The 21,308-nt window shown below is 40.2% G+C and overlaps 1 protein-coding gene across 2 annotated transcripts in view; it reads left to right on the top strand.

Annotated features, from left to right (window-relative positions):
• Positions 1-21,308, top strand: part of SYT14 (synaptotagmin 14) — a 143,744-nt gene that overhangs the window by 16,561 nt on the left and 105,875 nt on the right. For both annotated transcript variants that reach the window (XM_079761946.1, XM_079761947.1), the window contains exon 2: positions 1,093-1,140. In XM_079761946.1, the coding sequence (XP_079618072.1) occupies positions 1,093-1,140 (48 nt within the window). The remainder of the gene's footprint in view (positions 1-1,092; positions 1,141-21,308) is intronic.

Genomic DNA, 21,308 nt, shown 5'->3' with positions numbered 1-21,308 from the left:
AACCGCGAGCAGGGTCGCCTAAGACAATCGGAGAACACAGATATTTACATTACGATTCATAACAGCAGCAAAATTACAGTTATGAAGTAGCAACGAAAATAATTTTATGGTTGGGGGTCACCACAACGTGAGGAACTGTATTAAAGGGTCGCGGCATTAGGAAGGTTGAGAACCACTGTAATCTAGATGACGTGAAGAGGTGCTGGGGAAATGGTGATATGTTTCTGCTCTTGGGAAGCTTGCCATTTAAAAGAAATACTTGAGCGAAACTCTTCATTCTGTTACAGGATTTACCAGGTGACCGAAAAATACACAGGAGTACTCGGAGATTCAGGATAAACCCATTTCTTTTCAGAAGTTTCACGTGTACTAGTTCAGTGACTCAAGGGGTTAGTTCTCAAATCCTGAGTCCCCCAATATGGAGGAAGCTTTCCCTTTATACCCTTTGGTTTCTTTGTCCCCCAAATATGATGATCAGACTTCCGGACCTTTCACAGGATCTGCAAAAAGCCCCGTGTGTTGGGATGGAGGCAGTGAGACCACACCTAAAGGCCTGGCCTGGTGCCAGCGCTGATAAACCCCTCCGGGGTGTGTGTATGGTTCATGGTTTATGGCCTCTGTGAAATGGGAGTATTTAGGTAAATAGGTCTTGCAAGACCAGATAATTAAGGAATGGGTAATGACTTGATTATAGGCTAACAAGAATGTGCATTAGGGATATTGATGAACTAGGTACAGAGTCAGGCTGCTAGCCTCCTACATTCTTTCACAAATGGAGTTTATTATCGGCAAGCAAGAATGTGCGTTAGAAGGCAGGTTACTGGCACAGATTCAGACTGCTAAGCCCCCCCCCGCCCCCCCCCCCAAAAAGTCTTATTTTCCCCATGAATTATAAGACTTTATAAAATCTTAATTTATGGCTTCAGGAAAATTCTCGGTATTAGGTTATCATATTCATATAGTGAAGTTTAAAGAGAAGAATTAGCAAACTCTTTTCCTGAGTTAATGTCTAGAAGCTAATTTGAAACGGTTCTTTGTGATAGTCAAAGTCAGGTTGTTTTGTTAACGCCTAACAATTTCTTTTTTTTTAAGGTGGAGAAAGAACCTGTGGAGTACATGAACTTATCTGTATTAGAAAAGGTGAGTAATGCTCTGCATGGATATTTAAATGCAAAATGAACATTTCACAGTGTATGACATATGGCGGGTAAGTTAGACTTACAAATTATAAAATTGAATAAATATTAATGTTCGTTATTTGTATTACAGACGTGGGCACCCATAAAGTGCAATTGCTTATTATGTGGCTATTGGGAGTTGTTGCTTTATAGTTAGTTTTGAGGGTTTGTGAAAGCCTGGTTCCTAGCATGTTAGTTGTTGGACGTGGTGAAGAGGCAGAGAATGGAGGGTGTGACGTTTGCTCCCTTTCAGAGTCTGGAGTCTGAGTGCAGGCTGATCTCCCATTGACTTCTGTTCTGTTACTGTACCCCATCAGAGAGGTGTGAGGAGTTGTTGACATTCAAATCGGGAACATGTCCAAAGACCACAACATCTCTTGAAACCAACATCTGTCCGTGCTTCCTTAGAAGGGACCACCTGGCAACTGGGGGGTTCAACAAGGTGGCCCCAGGCAAGGTCATTCAGTTACTAGGCGGGAGGCAAGGAACCAGGTATTCTCTGTGTTTGGATGGATCAGGAGGAACGTGGGAGTCTCCACACTTACAAGTGATAACAGATCTGTGAAATGGTATGAAAAAAAGGAAAAGATATCCCCGGGGAGGTCACAGGGTGAATCATCATAAATTTACTATTCTTTCCTCTTTTTAAACTTGGGAGACTTCCTTTTTCTTGCATCTTTCTTGAACACTGAGTTGGCCCTCCTGAGTCTGGCCAACTAGATGCACTCCCCTCCCTAATATTTCCCCTAAAAAGGTTTGTGGCGGTGGCGGTGGGTACATGTGATACATGAGTTAGGTTGGCATGTCAGGGAGATGTCCGCGTATTTTCAGTAAGTCTTCAACAGGTCTGAAAAGCCTCAGCTGCTTCAGTGTTGGGAAAAAGTCCTTTCTAGGTGAATTTGACATGGTCATACTAGCTTATCTGTGTGTCACTGCTTGCAATTGCTGTTCATTTAAAAACATTCTCTTTTCTGTATAATAAAGTGTAGCTTATCTACATGCTTCTCTGCTACCACAAAGGAGAAAATTGAAATAAGTTCCCTGCAATGTCAAATTTAGGATTATGATTTCCACACTGTTAATAGTGCTTCTTATCTAAAATGGGGGACAGAGGGAACACATTCATACATTGTTTTCTTCCTCCACGCAAACATTTTTAGTCTTTTAGAATACGTTAATCCAGAATTAATAAAAAAGTTTTAAGTAATTTTATAGTTTATTACCTGTCTTACTAAAACTTCTAAAACACAGAATTTATTTGGGAAGCAAAAGGCACTGCACAGGTCACTTGGAATCAAACGCTATCAAAACGGTGGTGAGGTGAAGAGAGAATCAAGACAAGAATAGAGAGCGAGGAGGGAGGACAATGAAATGGGTGAAGGCCCTTTGTAGCTACAGTGGGAACAGAAAGCTGCGGTGGAGAAAACAGCCTGGATAGGGCTAGGTGATGAGCACACCTTTTCATTATGGCTCCTCTTGCTATTCTTTATTGCTATCTCCATTCCTCTCCAGGTAGTTCTCAGGCCACGCCTTGCCCCGACGTCTCTCTCCCATTTTTCTATAGAATGTTAAATCGGTGATTAAAATTTTGAAAAATTTATCCCGCTGTAGTCATGCCATGGAAAACTGCTCGATATCCCCTCAGCATTCAGTACAGTGTCTTATCCTAGTGGAGGTTGCATAGGATTTGAGTCTTTTCAAAATGAATGCTAAAGCTGTTGCATTTTAAGATGGACTTTTATAGAGTAGAGTATATGAAGGTTACATAAAATAGAATAATTGTAGTTGGTCTCAGTGATTCTGGTAAAATGGCATCTCTGACATGATACTCCATTTCTTTCTATCTGTCTGGCTGTTCCTTCCTTCTCTTTGCTGGCTTCTCTCAGTCAGACCTCCACATACTGGAATGTACCAGAGTTTGGTACGGGGTTCGCGTCATTTTTCTGTCTTTTTTTCTCGTTTGATTTTATCTGGTTCTGTTTTAAATGCCACACAAGTTTATAAATCCAGGTCTGAGCTGTGCTTGAGCTCCCTGCTCTTAATTCACCTACTTTCTTAATATTATTGTCTGGATGTCTGTTAGAAGAACAACCTGACCTGTCTAAAATGCAAGTCTTGATTTCTTCACGTGAGCATCTCCCTTCTTTAGTCTCCTCCATCTCAGCTAATAAACAGAACAGTCTACTGGGTTCCTCAAGGTCTAACTTAAGAATTATTCTATATTTCTCTGATTCTCTTCCACATTTAATTTATTGGCAAATTTTGTCAGTTCTACCTTCAAAATATATTTTTAATCTATCCTCTTTTCCATCCTGCTGTTATTGTAGGCTGGGTCCTTACCTTCTCGCGCCTACACTGCTGGAATCGTTTTCTCACTGGTTTCCCTGCTTCCGTTCTTAACTTCCTTCCATTACAAACCAAAGATCTTTTTAAATGTAAATTAGGTGGTGTCACTTTGCCAGTTGGAATTGTCTTGTGGATTCCCACTATACATGGGATAAGATTAAAGTGCTTTACCCTGATCTACAAAGCCTTACATTATAACATCAACTCAAAGTCCAAAATGTCATCTGTCATGTCACGTAGAAGTCTCATCGTCTAAATCATTTCCATCAGGTATGGGCGAAATTCATACGATCCATCCTGGTTCAAAATTTCTCCTTCTGAAGACGAGAGACTAGGAAACAATTTACCTGTTCTCAGAATACAATGATGGAACAGGCATAGGTTAATAGTTATAGACATTTCCATCCCCAAAGTGATAAAAGGAAGGAAGGAAGGAAGGAAGGAAGGAAGGAAGGAAGGAAGGAAGGAAGGAAGGAAGGAAGGAAGGAAGGAAGGAGTCAAGGAAGGAGTCAAGGAAGGAGTCAAGGAAGGAGTCACTGGTCCCAAGCACTTTTGAAATTCAACTGGGAAGAACCTTTCAGGTTTCAAGGCTTGGAACTAATACTTCCTGGTGCTTATTCCTGAGGTCTGAGGCTCTGCTCTCTGGGCTTAAGGCTCTGCCTTTGGAGCCATCCTTCCTTTGTCACAAAAGGAAGTGTATGTTTGCACTAAGTTGTTTTCCAGCCTATTTTTGCCTGTAAAAGTTTGGTAGTCTGTCGGTCTTCTTTCATCTTGTCTTCTCTCACTCTTCATTTCAAGCTGGTGGTGTTTCTGCTGCTACAATATTCTCAAAAAAGAGTCTGGTGAGTCTTCTCAGTATGTCCTGGCGATTCAGTCCGTTAGACAAGATGTTCCTTCACAGGTCTCTCCTAAATAAGTCCATCTCTGCTTTTGGCTTCTGCTCAGATGGCTGAGGGGAATCCATGAGTCACTTATCTCATCTCTTCTGAGAGCCCTCTGTGTCACTGGGCATTGTGACCTTTTGTTCATTTGGAGGCACTTGGAAAAGGTTGTCTAGCCACCAACTTAGCAGAGTTTAGAATGTCCCATGTTCTGGATTTTGTTTATACATAATATATTTGTTTATAGAAATATAAATAAGATATATATATGTAAGAAATATATATAACATATACAAGTAAGAATGATATATATTATTATTTCTCCTCCTTCCTACAAAAGATGAGCTGCTATATATATTACTTTGTATTTTGCTTTTTATTTAAAACACCCCCTAACCATAGAGTTACATTCAAATCAGTAGATAACGATCTCTCTCCATCTTTTTTCTGACTGCATTGTGTGACAGAAAATTATGGTATGTATTTTCACTCCGTGATGTGAAAATACATACCATAATTTATTCAACTACTTTCTTTCCCTTTTCTTTTTTTGTGTTTTAAAACCAGAACATTTGCCGAAACCGGTTTGGCTCAGTGGATAGAGTGTCGGCCTGCGGACTCAAGGGTCCCAGGTTCGATTCTGGTCAAGGGCATGTACCTTGGTTGCGGGCACATCCCCAGTAGGGGGTGTGCAAGAGGCAGCTGATTGATGTTTCTAACTCTCTATCCCTCTCTCTTCCTCTCTGTAAAGAAATCAATAAAATATATTTTTAAAAAAACAAAAAAACAAAAAACAAACCCAGAACATTTGTTGCATGACTAGTCATCGAAATCCTTCAGATGAACTGGGTGCTGCCACAGCTGTCCTCTGGGGTTCCGGTGTTCTCCTTGGAATCCATTCCAAGTGCCTCCATTTTCAGGTGCCTCATTCCATCAGTCCCAGTGGCCTTTCGTCTTTTAGCCTTGGCACTCCAGTTATACCTTTTCCTTCACTTGGCAGGGTAGCCCCATTGGCCCAGGTAGACTTCTGAAGGTGGTAGGCCTTAGAGCCACAGTGGCTGCTCAACGTGTGCATCTTAATTGCGACACTTTCCAATGAGGATGTTCTCTTTGTCATCTCGCTTCTGCTATTCAACTAATTTCTTACCAATGGAAATTGCTTTGTTTTAAACGTTTTGCTACTAAAATAATGCCACAATGAAGACCTTTGGGCATGTGTTCTTGTGATTATTTAGGTAGATTCTGAAAGTGGGGTTGCTGAGTTAAAGAACAATCCATTATATTCGAAATGGCAAAATTCTCGTTCTTATGCATTGTACCATTTTGCATTCCCACTAGAAATATATGAATTCACAGCTCTGCCTGCAGAATGTGTCATAAAACTTTTGGATTTTTTTTTTTTTTAATCCTCACTCGAGGATATTTTTCCATTGATTTTTAGAGAGAGTGGAAGAGAGAGGGAAAGACAGAGAAACATCGATGTGAAAGAAATACATCAATTGGTTGCTTCCTGCATGAACCTGAACCAGGGCCCAGGCTGGGGAGGATCCTGCAACCAAGGTACATGCCCTTGACCGGAATTGAACCTGGGACCCTTCAGTCCGCGGTCCAACGCTGTATCCACTGAGCCAAACTGGGTAGGGCGGCTTTTGGATTTTTTATTGTTTTTGTTTGTTTGTTTTAAATATATTTTTATTTCAGAGAGGAAGGGAGAGAGAGATAGAAACATCAATGATGTGAGAGAATCATTGATCGGCTGCCTCTTGCATGCCCCCTACTGGGGATTGAGCCCGCAACCCAAGCATGTACCCTTGACCTGAATCGAACCCAGGACCTTCAGTCCTCAGGCCGACGCTCTATCCACTGAGCCAAACCAGCTAGGGCTTATTGTTATTGTTAATCTAGTAAATAAAAAAAATGTAGTTCAGCATGATTCAAATTTTTATTTCTTTTATAAGTAAGGTTGACTATCTCATTAACTTCTGTTTATAGAGCATACAAATGTATGCATGGAATGATTTGAAGGACAAATACTTCTTCTGAAATGTCTTTCCCATCAGTGTTCCATGGTTTCTCATCCCCTGACATTCACTAGAGTTAGGATCTATCAAATCTTCAGAAATTCAATTCAAAATGTATTCTGTGGATTGAGAAGGTGGGGAGTTTTTCATCTAAATATATTAGCACAGTATATCAGATTATTTTACTTTCATTGTGGAAAGTGGGAAATTATATATGTGAAGGCGTGGTAACCAGGACAGTATGGAGAAGGGGTTGGGTTGGTGGGTGAAAAGCAGAAGTGGGACAGTCTAGGATAATGTCCAGAATGGGAAGTTGTCAGATGCCACGGGCATTCTAAATAGAGGACACTGAAGACAATTGCATCTCTCCTGGAGTTCCCTGGCATTGCCTCTTTTTTCAAAGTATGAAGGAGACCAAAGCTCCCTGGGTATTCGCGACCTTCTCTTAACGAGGGGTGAATAAGGGAGTCTGAAGTCTGAAGGCTGAAGGGAAAGGCCATATTAGTAATGTGGTCCTACTGGGTCTGTGATACTGTAACTTCCCCACCCCCTTCTCAACAACCTCTCAATCTCAGGCCCTAGAAGTGCAGACAGGCGTTGGCTTTCTTGCTTGCTTGTTTGCTTTCTTTCTTGCTTTCCTTTCCAAAGTTGGCTTCTATGGCATTTTATTGGGTCTTCTACCATCCTGTAATATTTTACTCTTGGGTGGAAGGGGTGGAGGGGTTTAGGGGTGGCAGTGCCAGGAAAGAGTGGCAGGGAGCCAGTTTTAGAGTTTTTCAGCTATCTCCTTGTATAGTTAGTGGAAACCAAAGCCTGTAGAATGCCTTCTGGTTATGCAGATAAGAGAATGAATTTCTTGTTTTACCTTTCTATTGTCTGTATTCTTATATATTTAATTTATTCAGCAAATGGTTAAGTGCTAGTCACTGTTCTAGGTATTGGAGACATTGTAGTGATACGACAACTTACCTTCTTTTTATTTCCTTTATTGATTTTTTTAGAGAGAGGAAGGGAGAGGGATAGAGAGAAACATCGATGAGACAGAAACATCATCGATCTGCTGCCTCCTGCATGCCCCCTATTGGAGATCAAGCGTGTGCTCTGACCAGGAATCAAATTGGTGACCTCTTGGTTCCTGGGTCTGCACTCAACCGCTGAGCCACACTGGCCTGGCACAACTTTTTATATAGCTTATATTCTTGGGGATGTTGAGAAACAGACAGTAAACAAATATAATAATTCTAGATAACCATAAGTGCTATGAAGAAAAGAACCCAGTGGGGGGGTGTGTGTGTATGTGTGTGTGTGTGTGTGTGTGTGTGTGTGTGTGTGTGTATGTGTGTGTGTGTGAGAGAGAGAGAGAGAGAGAGACATCAATGTGAGAGAGAAACATCGATTGGTTGCCTCCCCTTCACGCTGCAACTGGGGATCAAACCCACAACCCATATAACTGCCCTGACCGGGAATCAAACCCGCAACCTTTTGGGGTACGAACAACCCTCCAACCACTAAGCCATCCGGCCAGGGCAGGGACACTCTTGATATTTGTAGAATCTTAGGGATCAATCAGATGCATTTTTTATATATAAAGCTGGAAGGTATGCTCTGATTCTTTCTATTGCTCATTCTTTTAGTGGTTTGGCATTCAGGATTTTGAATGTATGAAAATTAATAGTGATTTGGTAACTTGAATCTTTCAAACATGTTTCAGTAATTTATTTAAATGATGGAATATGTATATAGGAACCACATTGCTGATCTCTGAACAAGGAAGTAGCTCCTAGTATGAAAAATTCTGACCACTATTTTTTGGATCTTGGCATATAAGCAGACCTTCATATTCAGTTTCAATGCAAATCCAGTAAAATCTTTCTTCTATGGTTTGAACAGCACTCAAATGTGAAATTCTAAAAATTATGTAAAATTTGTAATTCTGTCTTATTCCTCTGCTTTATTTCTTTATTCTGACTAAATAGTATATTATATATAACTAGGGGCCCAGTGCACGAATTTGTGCACCTTGAAAGGAACTGTGGGCCGCAAGGCTGAGGTAGGCACAGGGGCAGGTCTTGGCCCATCAACCCTAATCTAAGCTCCTGCCCCTGTCCCCTGTCTGCCAGCAGCCCCACTCCCACCGCTGCCACTCCCACGCACTGATGGTGCCGGTCCCGCTTGCACCCGCTGACGGCATGGAGCAATTGGGGCCGGTGCCAGCAGCAGGTGCGAGTGGAGGGTGCTGCCTCGATCGCCCCTCAAGAGCAGGGGGAGATGGAGAAGTCCTCAGGGGCGATCAGGGCCAGCAGCCGCCGCTCACACCCGCTGATGGCGCTGAGTGATCGTGACCAGCACCGGGCAGCGGGTGCGAGCAATGGCTCTGGTGCTGGCTGCGGGTGCGAGTGGGGCTGGCACCAGCAGTGGGTGCAAGCGCCAGGAGGGACTACGGTGTGGGGGAGCAAAGAATTTTTAGTAAACACCAGAGGCTCACCCCGATGACAGCGACTGTCTCCCTGCCTTGGTCTGGCACCCCCCCTCACCTGCTCCACCATCCTGCCGTGGCCAACGCCCGCCCTGTTCTGCACATGCCCCCTGGCGGTCAGTGCACGTCATAGCGACCAGTTCAGTTTTTCTGCCATTCGGTCTATTTGCATATTAGCCTTTTATTATATAGAATGAGCTCTTTTTCTCAGCATATAATTTATTTAATTTATTAAAAAAAATAAAGTGGTAATATAGTTCTCCCCATCTATACTATCTTCACTTTTTCTGGTTCTTAGGATAGATATCTTTCCCTTTGGTATAGTTCAGTGACTTCTAGACAGTGCTAATAAGAGATTTCCTTGAATTGAGGGGACTGATATATTTTTGCAGCTGCTCTGGTGGAGTGCATTTTAAGCTTCTTTTTCTGGCCCAAGAATTTTCATTTTGATTGTGAATTTATAGAGCCTTGCTTGATGGTAACAGAGAACACGACTTTTACTACTATAATTAAAATGACACTTTCATTTACAATTTAATAGAAGGTGGCTATCATGGAGCTCCGTTTTCTTTGATTCATTCTCAGCTTCCTTGAACTTCTTAATGAGAGGTTTATGTGCACCCGGAGGGAAAAGAGCCTTCCACATTGACTCATGCTTGTTATTTTTAGTTTTATATTCCAAACTGAGGCTGCTGTAAGTTCATATCAGCATTAAGAAAGGCAGACCCTTGGCATCTGAAGGGGAGCGAGTGGGTGAAGTTCTGGAGATGAGGGGAAAGAGTATAATGTGAAGGTGACAGAAGGTGACATCTGGAAAAGTCATAAAAACGGAGAGCAAAGTCATGATGAAGACGCGGTGAGAGCCAGTCCTGACCTTACCAAGTTTGCCTTCCTCTGAAATACTTATGTCTAAAAGTACCATTTTCTCTCTTCTCCACTTATTTCTTTTTCTAAAAGCCTGTTGTTAGTTGGAATTTTGTGAGTATAAAACTATGGTGTTTTGCAGCATGATGTCTGGGGAACAACTTCAGAACGCTAAAGCATGTTTCAGTATTTTCTAGCCCATGTGCATTGTTCAGCTGTATTATGTGCTCTGATAACTAACCTGAAAAAGGAGGTTCATTGATTGGTACTAGGACAGAGGACCAGAATGTTCTTAACTGCCCAGCCCTTGGTCCAAGAGAGGTGTCCATGCATACTTTTGCTCAGGATAGATCTGAAGCTGAGATGCCCAGGATGTATCTACCTATTCTTTTCTTTTTCTTTCTTTTTTTAAAAAAAAACTTGAGAGAAGAGTATTAGGGATGGATTCCTGATACTATCCTGAGAGAATGGATGATTCACATACCAATCCCTACAGCCCCTTTCAATGATAAGAGTCTAAGCATTCTACAGAATACTCACTCCTGTTACCAATTTAGTTGGTTTTTCTCTCCTAACTTTTTTTTCCATTAGAAGCAGGGTAGGGGAGAAGGGAGAATTTCTTTCCTATGGACCTGTTTCATCCTAAGACCCAAACAGAAGAGTGGAATATATGCTGATTAATACTGCCTTTTACTTAAATGAATATCATATATAAAAATATATGCTAGGGTTTTTTAAAAAAATAAATAAATTTAATTTTCTGGCTATTTCTGCTGGCCTATGACCATTTTCAAGAGGAGGGAAAATATTTGCAGAGGACAGTTTCTGTGTATCAGCTGTAATATGCTTCATTTTTTCTACCTTCCAACCCCCAAAGTTAGATAACAAAACAAACCTTTAAGAAATTTATCCACAAAGAGAAAAAAAAAGAAAAGAAATATATCCACAAAGTTAAAGCGATGTGTCTGGTTGATGTGGCTTAGGTTTGCAGATGATTTCCCAAAAGAACTGGTAGTTCAGCTCAGTGAATCTCTAATTACTGTAAAATGTGGGCATCGTTAAACGTTTAAGTCTTTCATCCACTTGGAATGTATTTCAGTCTACGTTGTGAAGGAAGGATCCAGCCTTATGTTTATCTTAACTGATTAGACAGTTATACAAATATCAGTTATTGAATAATTCATTCTTTCCTTGATAATTTAAAATGCCACTGTATCATGTACTAAGTTGTTATGCGTATGTGGGTCAGTTTCTGTATTTTTTCTTTACTGATCGTCTCTTTTGGCACCACCAGCACATTGCTTTTATATTTGTGGCTTTTATTATCTGGTAGAAAAGGGCTTCTTGATGAATGTTTATTTAAAAAATTTCCTGGTTATTCTCTTATGCTTATTTTTCCAGATGAACTATGGAATCACCTTGTCAAGTATCCCCTCCTGCAATTTATGTTACACTTCCTTTCCCTAAAATAATCCTAATGGGATCAACTTAAATTCTTAAATACATTTATTTTTTCATTCAGAAACATGCAGCTTCCTCCATTTCCTCTTATGTCTCCCAGTAGAATTTTATAGGCATGCATATTTCTTATTGTTATTTTTATTGCATCTTATTTGTTTTGTTGTGAATGGGACTTTTTATTTATGTCTAGTTATTTTTTGCATATTAAGAAGTTACTGATTTATATATATATTTCGTAACCAACCAGGGCTATGAATGAAGGCATGGTTTAGTTAGGGGAAACAGCATGCTATAGTATTGATTTAATGTATTTTGTGTTCAAAGGTGTTGAGGGTCCCCAGGAGCAACTCCTGTGTTTGGTGATTTGCTAGGACTTCGTATATACAGTTGACTCTTGAACCACACGGATTTGAACTGTGTAGGTTCACTTACATGCAAAATTTTTTCAATAAGTATACAGTTGGCCCTTCATACCCCTGGATTTTGCATTCACAGATTCAACCAGCTGAGGATTGAAACCACTGTTTTCAGTCTGTGGTTGAGAACCCATTGATGTGGAGGGCTGACTGTGTGCACTGCTCTATGCCATCCTATATAATAAAAGGCTAATATGCAAATTGTTCCCTCTACCGGGAGTTCGACCGGGAGTTCAACCAGGGGGCGGGGTTGGTTAGCCAACCGCCCATGGCCCCTCCCTCCAGCTGGACCCTCCACCCCAATCAGAGGCAGGCTGGCCGGACCCCACCCATGCACAAATTTGTGCACCGAGCCTCTAGTTTTATGTAAGGGACTGAGCATCTGTGGATTTTGATATGGCGGAGGGGGGCGGGTTGGAAACAATCCCCTGCCAATACTGAGAGATAACAGTAGTTAAGTTTTGGGCAATTCAAAAGTCATATGTAGATTTTTGACTGCATGGGGGTGTTGGCATCACTTACCCCTGTATTGTTCAACTATGCTTTTACTCATGGCCAAGATTTATTACAGTGATGTAATAAAGATATACAGTTGGATCATAAGGGAAAAAGACATGGGTAGAATCTGAGGGACTTCACATGTAAGCTTCCTTATGCTCTCTCCCTCACATGAGGTCACACAGAGGACATACTTCCCAAAGCAACAACAAGAAAAAAAATGTAGTGACACATAGGCAATGGTTCTTTTTGTCTGTTAGGAACCCCATGAAAGCCTCAGCCTAAGGTTATTTTATGGGACTGATCACACAGACACCTTCTATCTAGCTTGTAACAAAATTCCAGACTCTCTGAAGGGCAGCAGAGGTTCTGCATAAACCATAGGTCTTGGCACAGGGACCCACTCTTACTAGTGGATTATTGACTGGGGAACACTTTGAGAGCCGTGTTCCCAGGTGCCAGCCAGCCAAGGGCCAACCTTGTAAGCCGGCTTTTCTAAGGGTAAATCTTAGGCCTGCTGTGCTAACTCTTTTCTATACCAAAGGTTAATGACAAAGGCCGTGTTTTGAAGGCAGCCTTTTTGAATTAATTTTTATATATGATGTGACATATGGATCAAAGATCACCGTTTTTGCATATGGATATCCAGTTGTTTTCAGCATTGTTTTTTGAAAGGGTTATTCTTTCTCCATTGGAATGTCTTCGCCCCTTTGTAGGAAATCAGTAGATCATATATTTATGGGTCTGTTTTTGTACACCGTTCTGCACCATTGATCTGTTTGCCCCTTGTTACCAGTACTAAACAGTTTTGATTACTGTAGCTTTCTCAGCAATCTCATTGTAAATTGAGACATAAGAGATTATGACATCATATTAGTTACAACTTTATGATTGAATATGTGAATATGTTGTGAAGTGGTCACCACAACAATATTCCTGTGTATGTGTGTATGTGTAGGTAACGTCCATTACTACACATAGTACACATATTTTTTTATAAGAACGTTTAAGATTTACTCTCTTAGTAACTTTCAAATAGTATTAATTATAGTCACTGTGCTGCATTTTACATCCCTAGGAGGTACTTATTTCATAACTGGAAGTTTGTTGACTACCTTTACCCATTTTGCACACCCCTATTACTGCCCCTGAAACCACCAATATGTTCTCTGTATCTATGAGATTGGTTTCATGTTTTGTTTTTGAGTTTCTACATATGGTCATCAAGTTGTTTATTGGATCCCCAGAACTTATTCATCTTATAGGTTGGAAGTTTGTACCCTTTGACTAACATTTTCCCATTTTACCGCTCCTCATATCCTGGCAACCACCATCCTATTTCCTGTTTCTGTGAGTTTGGCTCTGTTAGATTCCACATATGAGTATATGAATGACAACATATGATATTTGTCTTTCTGTCTGAATTTTCAGTTAGCATAATGCCCTCAAGGTTCATCCATGTTGTTGCAAATGGCAAGAGTTCATTCTTTTTATGGCTGAGTAATATTCCTCTGTGTGTGTGTGTGTGTGTGTGTGTGTGTGTGTATTTACACCACATTTTATCCATTCATTCATCCTAAGATTGACACTTAGGTTGTTTCCATGTTTTGGTTATTGTAAATAATGATGCAGTGAATATGGGGTGCATGTATCTTTTCAAATTAGTGTTTTTGTTTACTTCAGATAAATAGCCAGAAGTGAAATTGCTGGATCATATGGTAGTTCTATTTTTAATTTTTTGAGGAACCTCCATACTGTTTTTCATAGTATGCTGCACCAGGTTACAGAAATCTGGAGTTTTCTTGGTGGGAAGGTTTTGAAGTACACATTTACACATTTAGTTTTTTATTTTTATTTATTTATTTAAATATATTTTATTGATTTTTTACAGAGAGGAAGGGAGAGGGAGTTAGAATCATCGATGAGAGAGAAACATCAATCAGCTGCCTCCTGCACACCCCCTACTGGGGATGTGCCTGCAACCAAGGTATATGCCCTTGACCGGAATCAACCTGGGACCCTTGAGTCCGCAGGCCGACGCTCTATCCACTGAGTCAAACCGGTTAGGGCCACATTTAGTTTTTTAAAAAAAATATATGTTTTTATTGATTTTAGAGAGAGAAGAAGGGCAAGGGAGAGAGAGAAACATTAATCAGCTGCCTCCTGCACATTCCCTACTGGCAATCAAGCCCACAACCTGGGCGTGTGCCCTGACTGGGAATTGAACCAGTGATCTCTCAGTGCATGGGATCACACCCAAACAACTGAGCCACACCAGCCAGGGCACACATTTGGTTTTTTAATAGGACTATTCAGGTTATCTATTTCTTCTTGAGTGAGCTCTTATTGTTTGTCTTTAAAGGGATTTCATCTAAGGATTTATTGACATGAAGTTGTTCACAATATTTATCTTATCCTACTAATATTGGTAGTAATGTAATCTTTTCATTCCTGTTATTGGTAATTTCTGTCTTCTCTCTTTTCCCCCTGATGATTCCAGCTACAGATTTATCCATTTTCTTGGTGTTCTCAAAGAGCTAGGTAGGGGTTCATTGATTTTTCTCTAATATATGTCTGCTTTGTTGGTTATGATTTCTTCTGTAATCTTTATTTCCTCTCCTATTTACTTTGAGTTTTGTTTGCGTATGCTTTTTCTGGTTTCTTAAGATGGATCATTTGAAACCTTGTTTTCTTAAATATTCAGTGCTATAAAATTTCCTTGAGGCACTGTTTTGGCTGCATCACACAAAATCTCTTATGTTATCATTTTCTTCCTTCTTTGACTTGTGGGTTATTTAGAAATGTATTTTTACTTTCTAAATACTTGGTTATTTTCCAGTTATATTTGTGAGTTTGATGTCTACTTAAATTTCATCATGGTTAGAAAATATACGTAAATGACCTGAATTCTTTTAAATTTATTGAGAATTTTTTATGACTTAGAATCTGGTGTGTCTTGATAAGTATTTGTGTGCACTGGAATAGAAAGTTTATTCTGCTGTTGGGTGGAGTGTTTTATAAATGTCAATATGTCAAGTTGATTAATAGTGTTCCATTCTTTTGTATCCTTAATGATTGTCTCTTTGGTCTATCAATTATTGAGAGGGGTGCTGAATGTCCCAATGATAATTGTGGATTTGTCTGCTTCTTAGAAGTTTATTGTTTCACCTATATTGAAACTATGTTGTTTCACCTATATTGGAACTGTGTTATAAACATTTAGAATTGTTATGTCCTTCTGATTAATTTATCCCTTTATCATAACAAAATGACCTTTTTATCTCTGGTGATGTTTTTGCTTTGAAATGTACTTTATTTGATATCAATAAAGTATAGCTGTTTCAGTTTTCTTTTATTATCATGGTATATTTTTTCTGTCATTTTACTTTTTAACCTATTTGTTAACTTTATATTTAAATTAGATTTCTTGTAGTTAGATCTGGTGTTTAAATTTTTTTAAAAAATTGATTTTAGAAGGAAGGAGGGAAATATCAGTTTGTTGTTCCACTTACTTATGCATTCATTTATTGGTTGAGTCTTGTATGTGCCCTGATCAGGGATCAAACCTACATCCTTGGTGTATTGAGACTGTGCTCTAACCTACTGACCTACCTGGCCAGCGCTAGGTCTGGCATTTTCATTGCCTCACAGTTTCTCCTTTTTAATTGAAATGTTGTGATAGTTATACTTAATGTGCTTTTTTTAATGGTTGATTTTAAAGATCTAGCACCTTGCTATTTGTTTTCTGTTTGCCTCATTTTTCCCCATTTTGTTTTTATTTGCTTCTTGTGGGTTAAGTATTTTTTATTCTTCCACTGTATCTAACTTTTAGCTTTTTATAATTTTTTGTATTATTTTAGTGGCTTTATGATTTATGGTATACATATTCTTATCAGTTTAAAATTAATGTGAAATTTTGCTACCTCATATGTAGTACAAAAACCTTAACACTGTATATATTTCTATTCCTCCCATCCCAGCCTTTGTGCTGTTGTTATCATATGTTTTATTTCTACATATAATTTTTCATTATTATTATTTTGGGTTTAAAGCATTGATTATCCCCCCCCCCATTTTTGTGGTAAAATATACAAAATGTAAAATTTACTGTTATAATTATTTTTATTTTATTTTTAGTCCCAACTCAAATACTTGAATGTACATTACGCTCTTTAATGTACAAACATCTCCAAGGAAACAAGTGGAACCAAAAGTCTTAACCAGCAGGAATCTCATTTAGAAACCTGGTGTGGGCTGCAGTCTTGGGGGGAACAGCACAGGGGGTCCGATCACGGCACAGCAGCTTGCAGTCAGGATGGGGGGCTTGTGTGCATGATGGGCTTCCCCTCAGGACCCCCAGGAAACCCAAGCATCCTCACTCTTGTGGCTGACAGCTCCATAGCAGGACTGGAAAGATCTAGACTGACGGGTCATCTCCAGAGCCCAGAGTGAAGGCCCAGAACTCCAGCAGGGCCGAGGAGCTCGTCCAGAGCTTCTCTGGTCGAATCTCCAGGTCCTCAGAAACAGTCCTGGGGCTCAGGTGGGAAGGGGCCATGCCGGAGGGTTGCCAAGTCCCACTTCTGGGACTGAGGTCTCAGAATAGAACCCATGGGAGAGGTGTGGCATTAGCAAGGCCCCTGAGGTCAGAGGCCACAACAGTCTTGGGAAGATTGCCCACTGGGACCTGTGTAATAGCTTGTTACTTGGGATCAGATTTTGTTGTTGTTTTTGGTCTTTTGAAACGTTAGGTGGGACCATACCTACATTTACTCTGGAGTAAATTTTTCTCTGTTGTGAACAAGATCTTTCTCAGTACTCAGTGCCCCATAAGCCTTGAGGTTTTTTCATTTTGGATCTTGAGATTAGGCCCTGTTTCTTGTCCTGTGTGAGTTTAGATCACTCTTCCCTCTAATTCTTTTGAGGGGTTCTTTTCCCAGCCTCTGAGAGTTCCCTCATAAATGGCCCAAGCAGTCCTCAGCTCTCAGACTACTCGGTGCCGATGTTCAGAGTTCTCACTGTGTGCAGCTCCAGCTCCTTGTCCTCCGGTGCTCAGCCATGTGACTTAGCTGTGCTCAGGTCTTCATATCCTCAGCGCAGGGAGCCTGGGTGGCTCCTTCTCTCTGTGCCGTTGCTTGGAAACTTCCTCCAGGCAGTAAGCTTGGAAAAGAATAATCTCATTTTTTTCTTTCCTGATGCTTAGTTTTTTTATGCCATTGTTTTATATATTGCCTCAGTGTTTTCAGGTGGTAGGGTAAATCTTATCCTTGTTACTCTATCTTAACTGGATAAAGTGATTATCAGAATGGGGTCATTTTTGGTATGTAAAGAGCCCATACAAAAATCTGGAGCAGAGGATTTTAAGATAGAGATGGGGAAATTACACTTTAAGTTGATAGGAATTGATAGGTCAGTGTAGGTTTATGAATGAAAAGAAGTTTAAAAAATTTGTGAAGGTAGACAATTAGTTTTTGGCTCAGAGTTAGTTTAAGGGAAGACATTTTTTAGCCAGCTGACATTCAACTTCTGAGTAGTTGGCTTAGAACATTACAGTTTGATTTCTGAAAGGGATTATTTATTTTAAATTGTCATGTTCCAGAAATGTGACACAAATATAGTTGCTTATATCTTTTTCTTCACTTTAAAACTTAAGTTTTAACAATGATAACAGATAATGCATATCATATTTACTTAAAAGTTAAATGTTATACTTTCTAAGCACATTGGGGAAATTAGTGCACAGTTTTCTTAACTAGTAGGTATATGGTGCCATCTAATGGCTAATATAAAAATCTCTTTAGTAAGTGCCAAAATGCTTAGCAGTTTGTTTATATGCTGATTAAATTTAATGTTGAAATCTTTGCTTTAAATGCCCAAGATACAATTTTATTCCAACACTAAGGTTTCATACACACACACACACACACACATACATACATATATACACATATATATGATGCTCTATCAGTGTCTGATTTTCATTACATATAAAGTCATATGTATGCAATTAGCATATTTTAAGTTATATTCAAAACAAATTTTGCATGGAAAACCAGTTATAAGAAGCGTGTCAAGTTTGCAAACCTTGCAAACGGCTATCCTTTTTAGTTCTTGTTTCCTCTTCCTGGTTCCAGTATGTACTTATAAATTAATGGTATGTGGAACATCACTTCTGTTGTAAACAGAGAATTTATTTTTCCTCTCCCCCTCCCTCTCCCTCTTTGTATTTTTTATAAAATGTGTCCAGAGCATGATAATGATTAGACTGGCAGTTTTTAAGTGGTTCTTCAGATTCTTGGATTTCTGTGGAGCAATTCCAGAGGCTATCATGGAGGTGACTCAGGTTAGAAAAATTGGCAGTTTAAAGACTCTGTCAGGCCTGGCTGGTGTGGCACAGTGGTTGAGCATGGACCCATGAACCAGGAGGTCATGGTCAGGGCACATGCCCAGGTTTTGGGCTCGATCCCCAGTAGGGTGCATGCAGGAGGCAAGCCTAGTGATGATTCTCCCTCATCATTGATGTTTTGTCTCTCTCTACCTCTCCCTTCCTCTCTGAAATAAATAAAAACCTATTTTTTTAAAAATAGACTCTATAAGCCCTGCAGTGAAAAAGAAGACTGTTCAACCCCGTTCAGCCTGGTGTTTCCTAAATGCATCTCATCATGGAACCCTTGTTTACCTTTGTTTTAAAAAAATAACACGTTAAAATTCTGTTGATCTGGTGCTCTTTAGGCCTTACTTTGGGAAGTGTTCTGTATTTCCCTTTTAAGAATAAATGAATAGCCTTGGCTGGTGTGGCTGGGTTAGTTAGTGTCGTCCTGTATACTGGAAGGTGGCAGGTTCGATTCCCAGTCAGGGCACATACTCAGGTTGCGGGTTTGATCCCAGGTCAGGGCAATGTACAGGACTCAGTGGATTGATGTTTCTCTCTCTCACATCAAAATTGTGCATTCTCTCTCTCTCTCTCTCTCTCTCTCTCTCGCTCTCGCTCTCGCTCTCTTGCTCTCCCTCTCTCCCCCTGCTTCCTGTCTCTGAAATCAATGAAAAACATATCCTAGGGTGAGGATTAAAAAAAAAAAAGAATAAAAGAATATATATATTATTTGTTTTAATGGAATAAAATATTTTGTTTTTTTATCTGGTCATATGATAATGGCACCGATGATTACTACTATCGTAAATGTTACTATATAGCCTTTTTATATACACTATTTAAACAAAATGGATATAATATTCTGTAAATTGTTGTGTCCAGAGTTTTCACTTACCTAATATTATGGGTATTTACCTATCTTATTGGCCATTTTTCATTTTATTTTCTTACTAGGGGCCCAGTGCACGAAATTCGTGCACTGGGGGGGGGGGTCCCCACTCAGCCCAGCCTGTCCCCTCTCACATACTGGGAGCCCTCAGGGGATGTCCTACTGGCCTCCCTTTGTGGGAGACGACCAGGCTGATCAGGGAAAGGCACCAGCCCCATCACCCCACTGCTGCAGCCACTGCCAGTCACTGCAGCCACCAAGGTGTTTTCATCAACACTGACTCCAGTCCCTTCACCATGGAAAAATGGCAACTTTCTTTAGGCATTTTGAAGATGTGTCTTTCATAGGATATGACATTTCTTTCTTTCTTTCTTCTTTTTTTTTTTATCCTCACTTGAGGATATGTTTCCATTGATTTTTAGAGAATGTGGAAGAGAAAGGGAAAGACAGAGAGAAGCATCAAAGTGAGAGGAACACTTTGATTGGTTGCCTCCTGCATGAGCCCTGACCTGGGCCCCAGCCAGGGAGGAGCCTGCAACTTAGGTACATGCCCTTGATCAGAATCTAACCCGGACCCTGCGGTTGGCAAACCTAGGCATTATCCACTGAGCCAAACCGCCTAGGGCAGGGTATGACATTTCTTAGCCCGCCAGCAGTGGACCTTCATTTTTTTCTCCAGGAGTGTGGTGGAAAAGCCCTAGATCACCTTTTTGGATTCTTATACCCAAGTTACTAAGAATATTACCAGTGGCATACAGGGAGCTTAGCCAATGAGCGGTCAGAAAAGGTGTTTCCTCTGTAGTTCACACCTATCTCCTCCAATCTCCGGCTTCACCCCTGCCAAGGCCTAAAGCCTCGAGGACTGGGCAGGACCGCCCCCCCCCCAGTTCCCTCCAATCGCTGGCTCCGCCCCCTGCCAAGGCCTAAAGCCTCCGGCCCTGGGCAGGGGACCCCCAGCTGGCTCTGATCGCCCGGCGCCGCCCCAGCCAAGGCTGCAAGCCTCTGGCCAAGGCTTGGGCCCTGGGCAGGGACCCCCAGCTGGCTCCGATCGCCCGGCTCCGCCCCTGGCCAAGGCCAGCAAGGGCAGGCGGAAAGCTTGGCTTCCTCCATTGCCGGGGAAACCCAAGCCTCCCTCCTGTTCTCCGTGGCCGCAGCCATCTTGGTTGGGTTTATTTGCATATTCACTCCTGATTGGCTGGTGGGCATGGCTTGTGGATGTAGTGGAGGTACGGTCAATTTGCATATTACTCTTTTATTAGATAGGATTGTTTATCTGACTTTTAATGATCACATGTTATTTTATTATATAGGCATACTATTATTTAATAACCAATTTACTATTTCTGGATTTTGAATGTATATAGTCTTATACTGTTACTAATACTGCTTTAGTGAGTACAATATTTTATAATTTTGTAATGGCTCTGATTATTTCCTTAGGGAAAAATCTTTTATATTGACAAAAAAATTCCTTTGACTAAGTCCAAGAATATTCTCATTTTAAAGTCATTTATGAAATTTTTAGCAGTTTACATTGATAATAATATCATAAAGAACTTTTTTAATTTCTTGGTTAAAACTTTGTCAAATTGGTATATTAATCTTTTATGTTACATTTCTCTGATTAATGTAAGGTAATTTTTCATGTTTGATGATGACTTAAAATTCTTTGGTGACTACCTTGGCAATTACTCTTGTAGATTATTAATTTTTTATTTAAAATATTAAGGATGTATTTAGAGTGATAACATTTTCCCCTTTTTTGGCTATATGTTAATTTTTGCCCTCCTCTTTATTGTTTAGCTTTGAATTTTGGTTTGGCATATTTTGATACATAAGATTTTCATGTTTGTATGTAGGGATAATATAATGATAATTTTATTTATGGATTCTTTATTTTATTTCATG

Source organism: Cnephaeus nilssonii, assembly GCF_951640355.1.
Source record: "Cnephaeus nilssonii genome assembly, chromosome: 21".
NCBI lineage: Eukaryota > Metazoa > Chordata > Mammalia > Chiroptera > Vespertilionidae > Cnephaeus > Cnephaeus nilssonii.
This window is presented reverse-complemented; position numbering and strand designations above follow the sequence as displayed.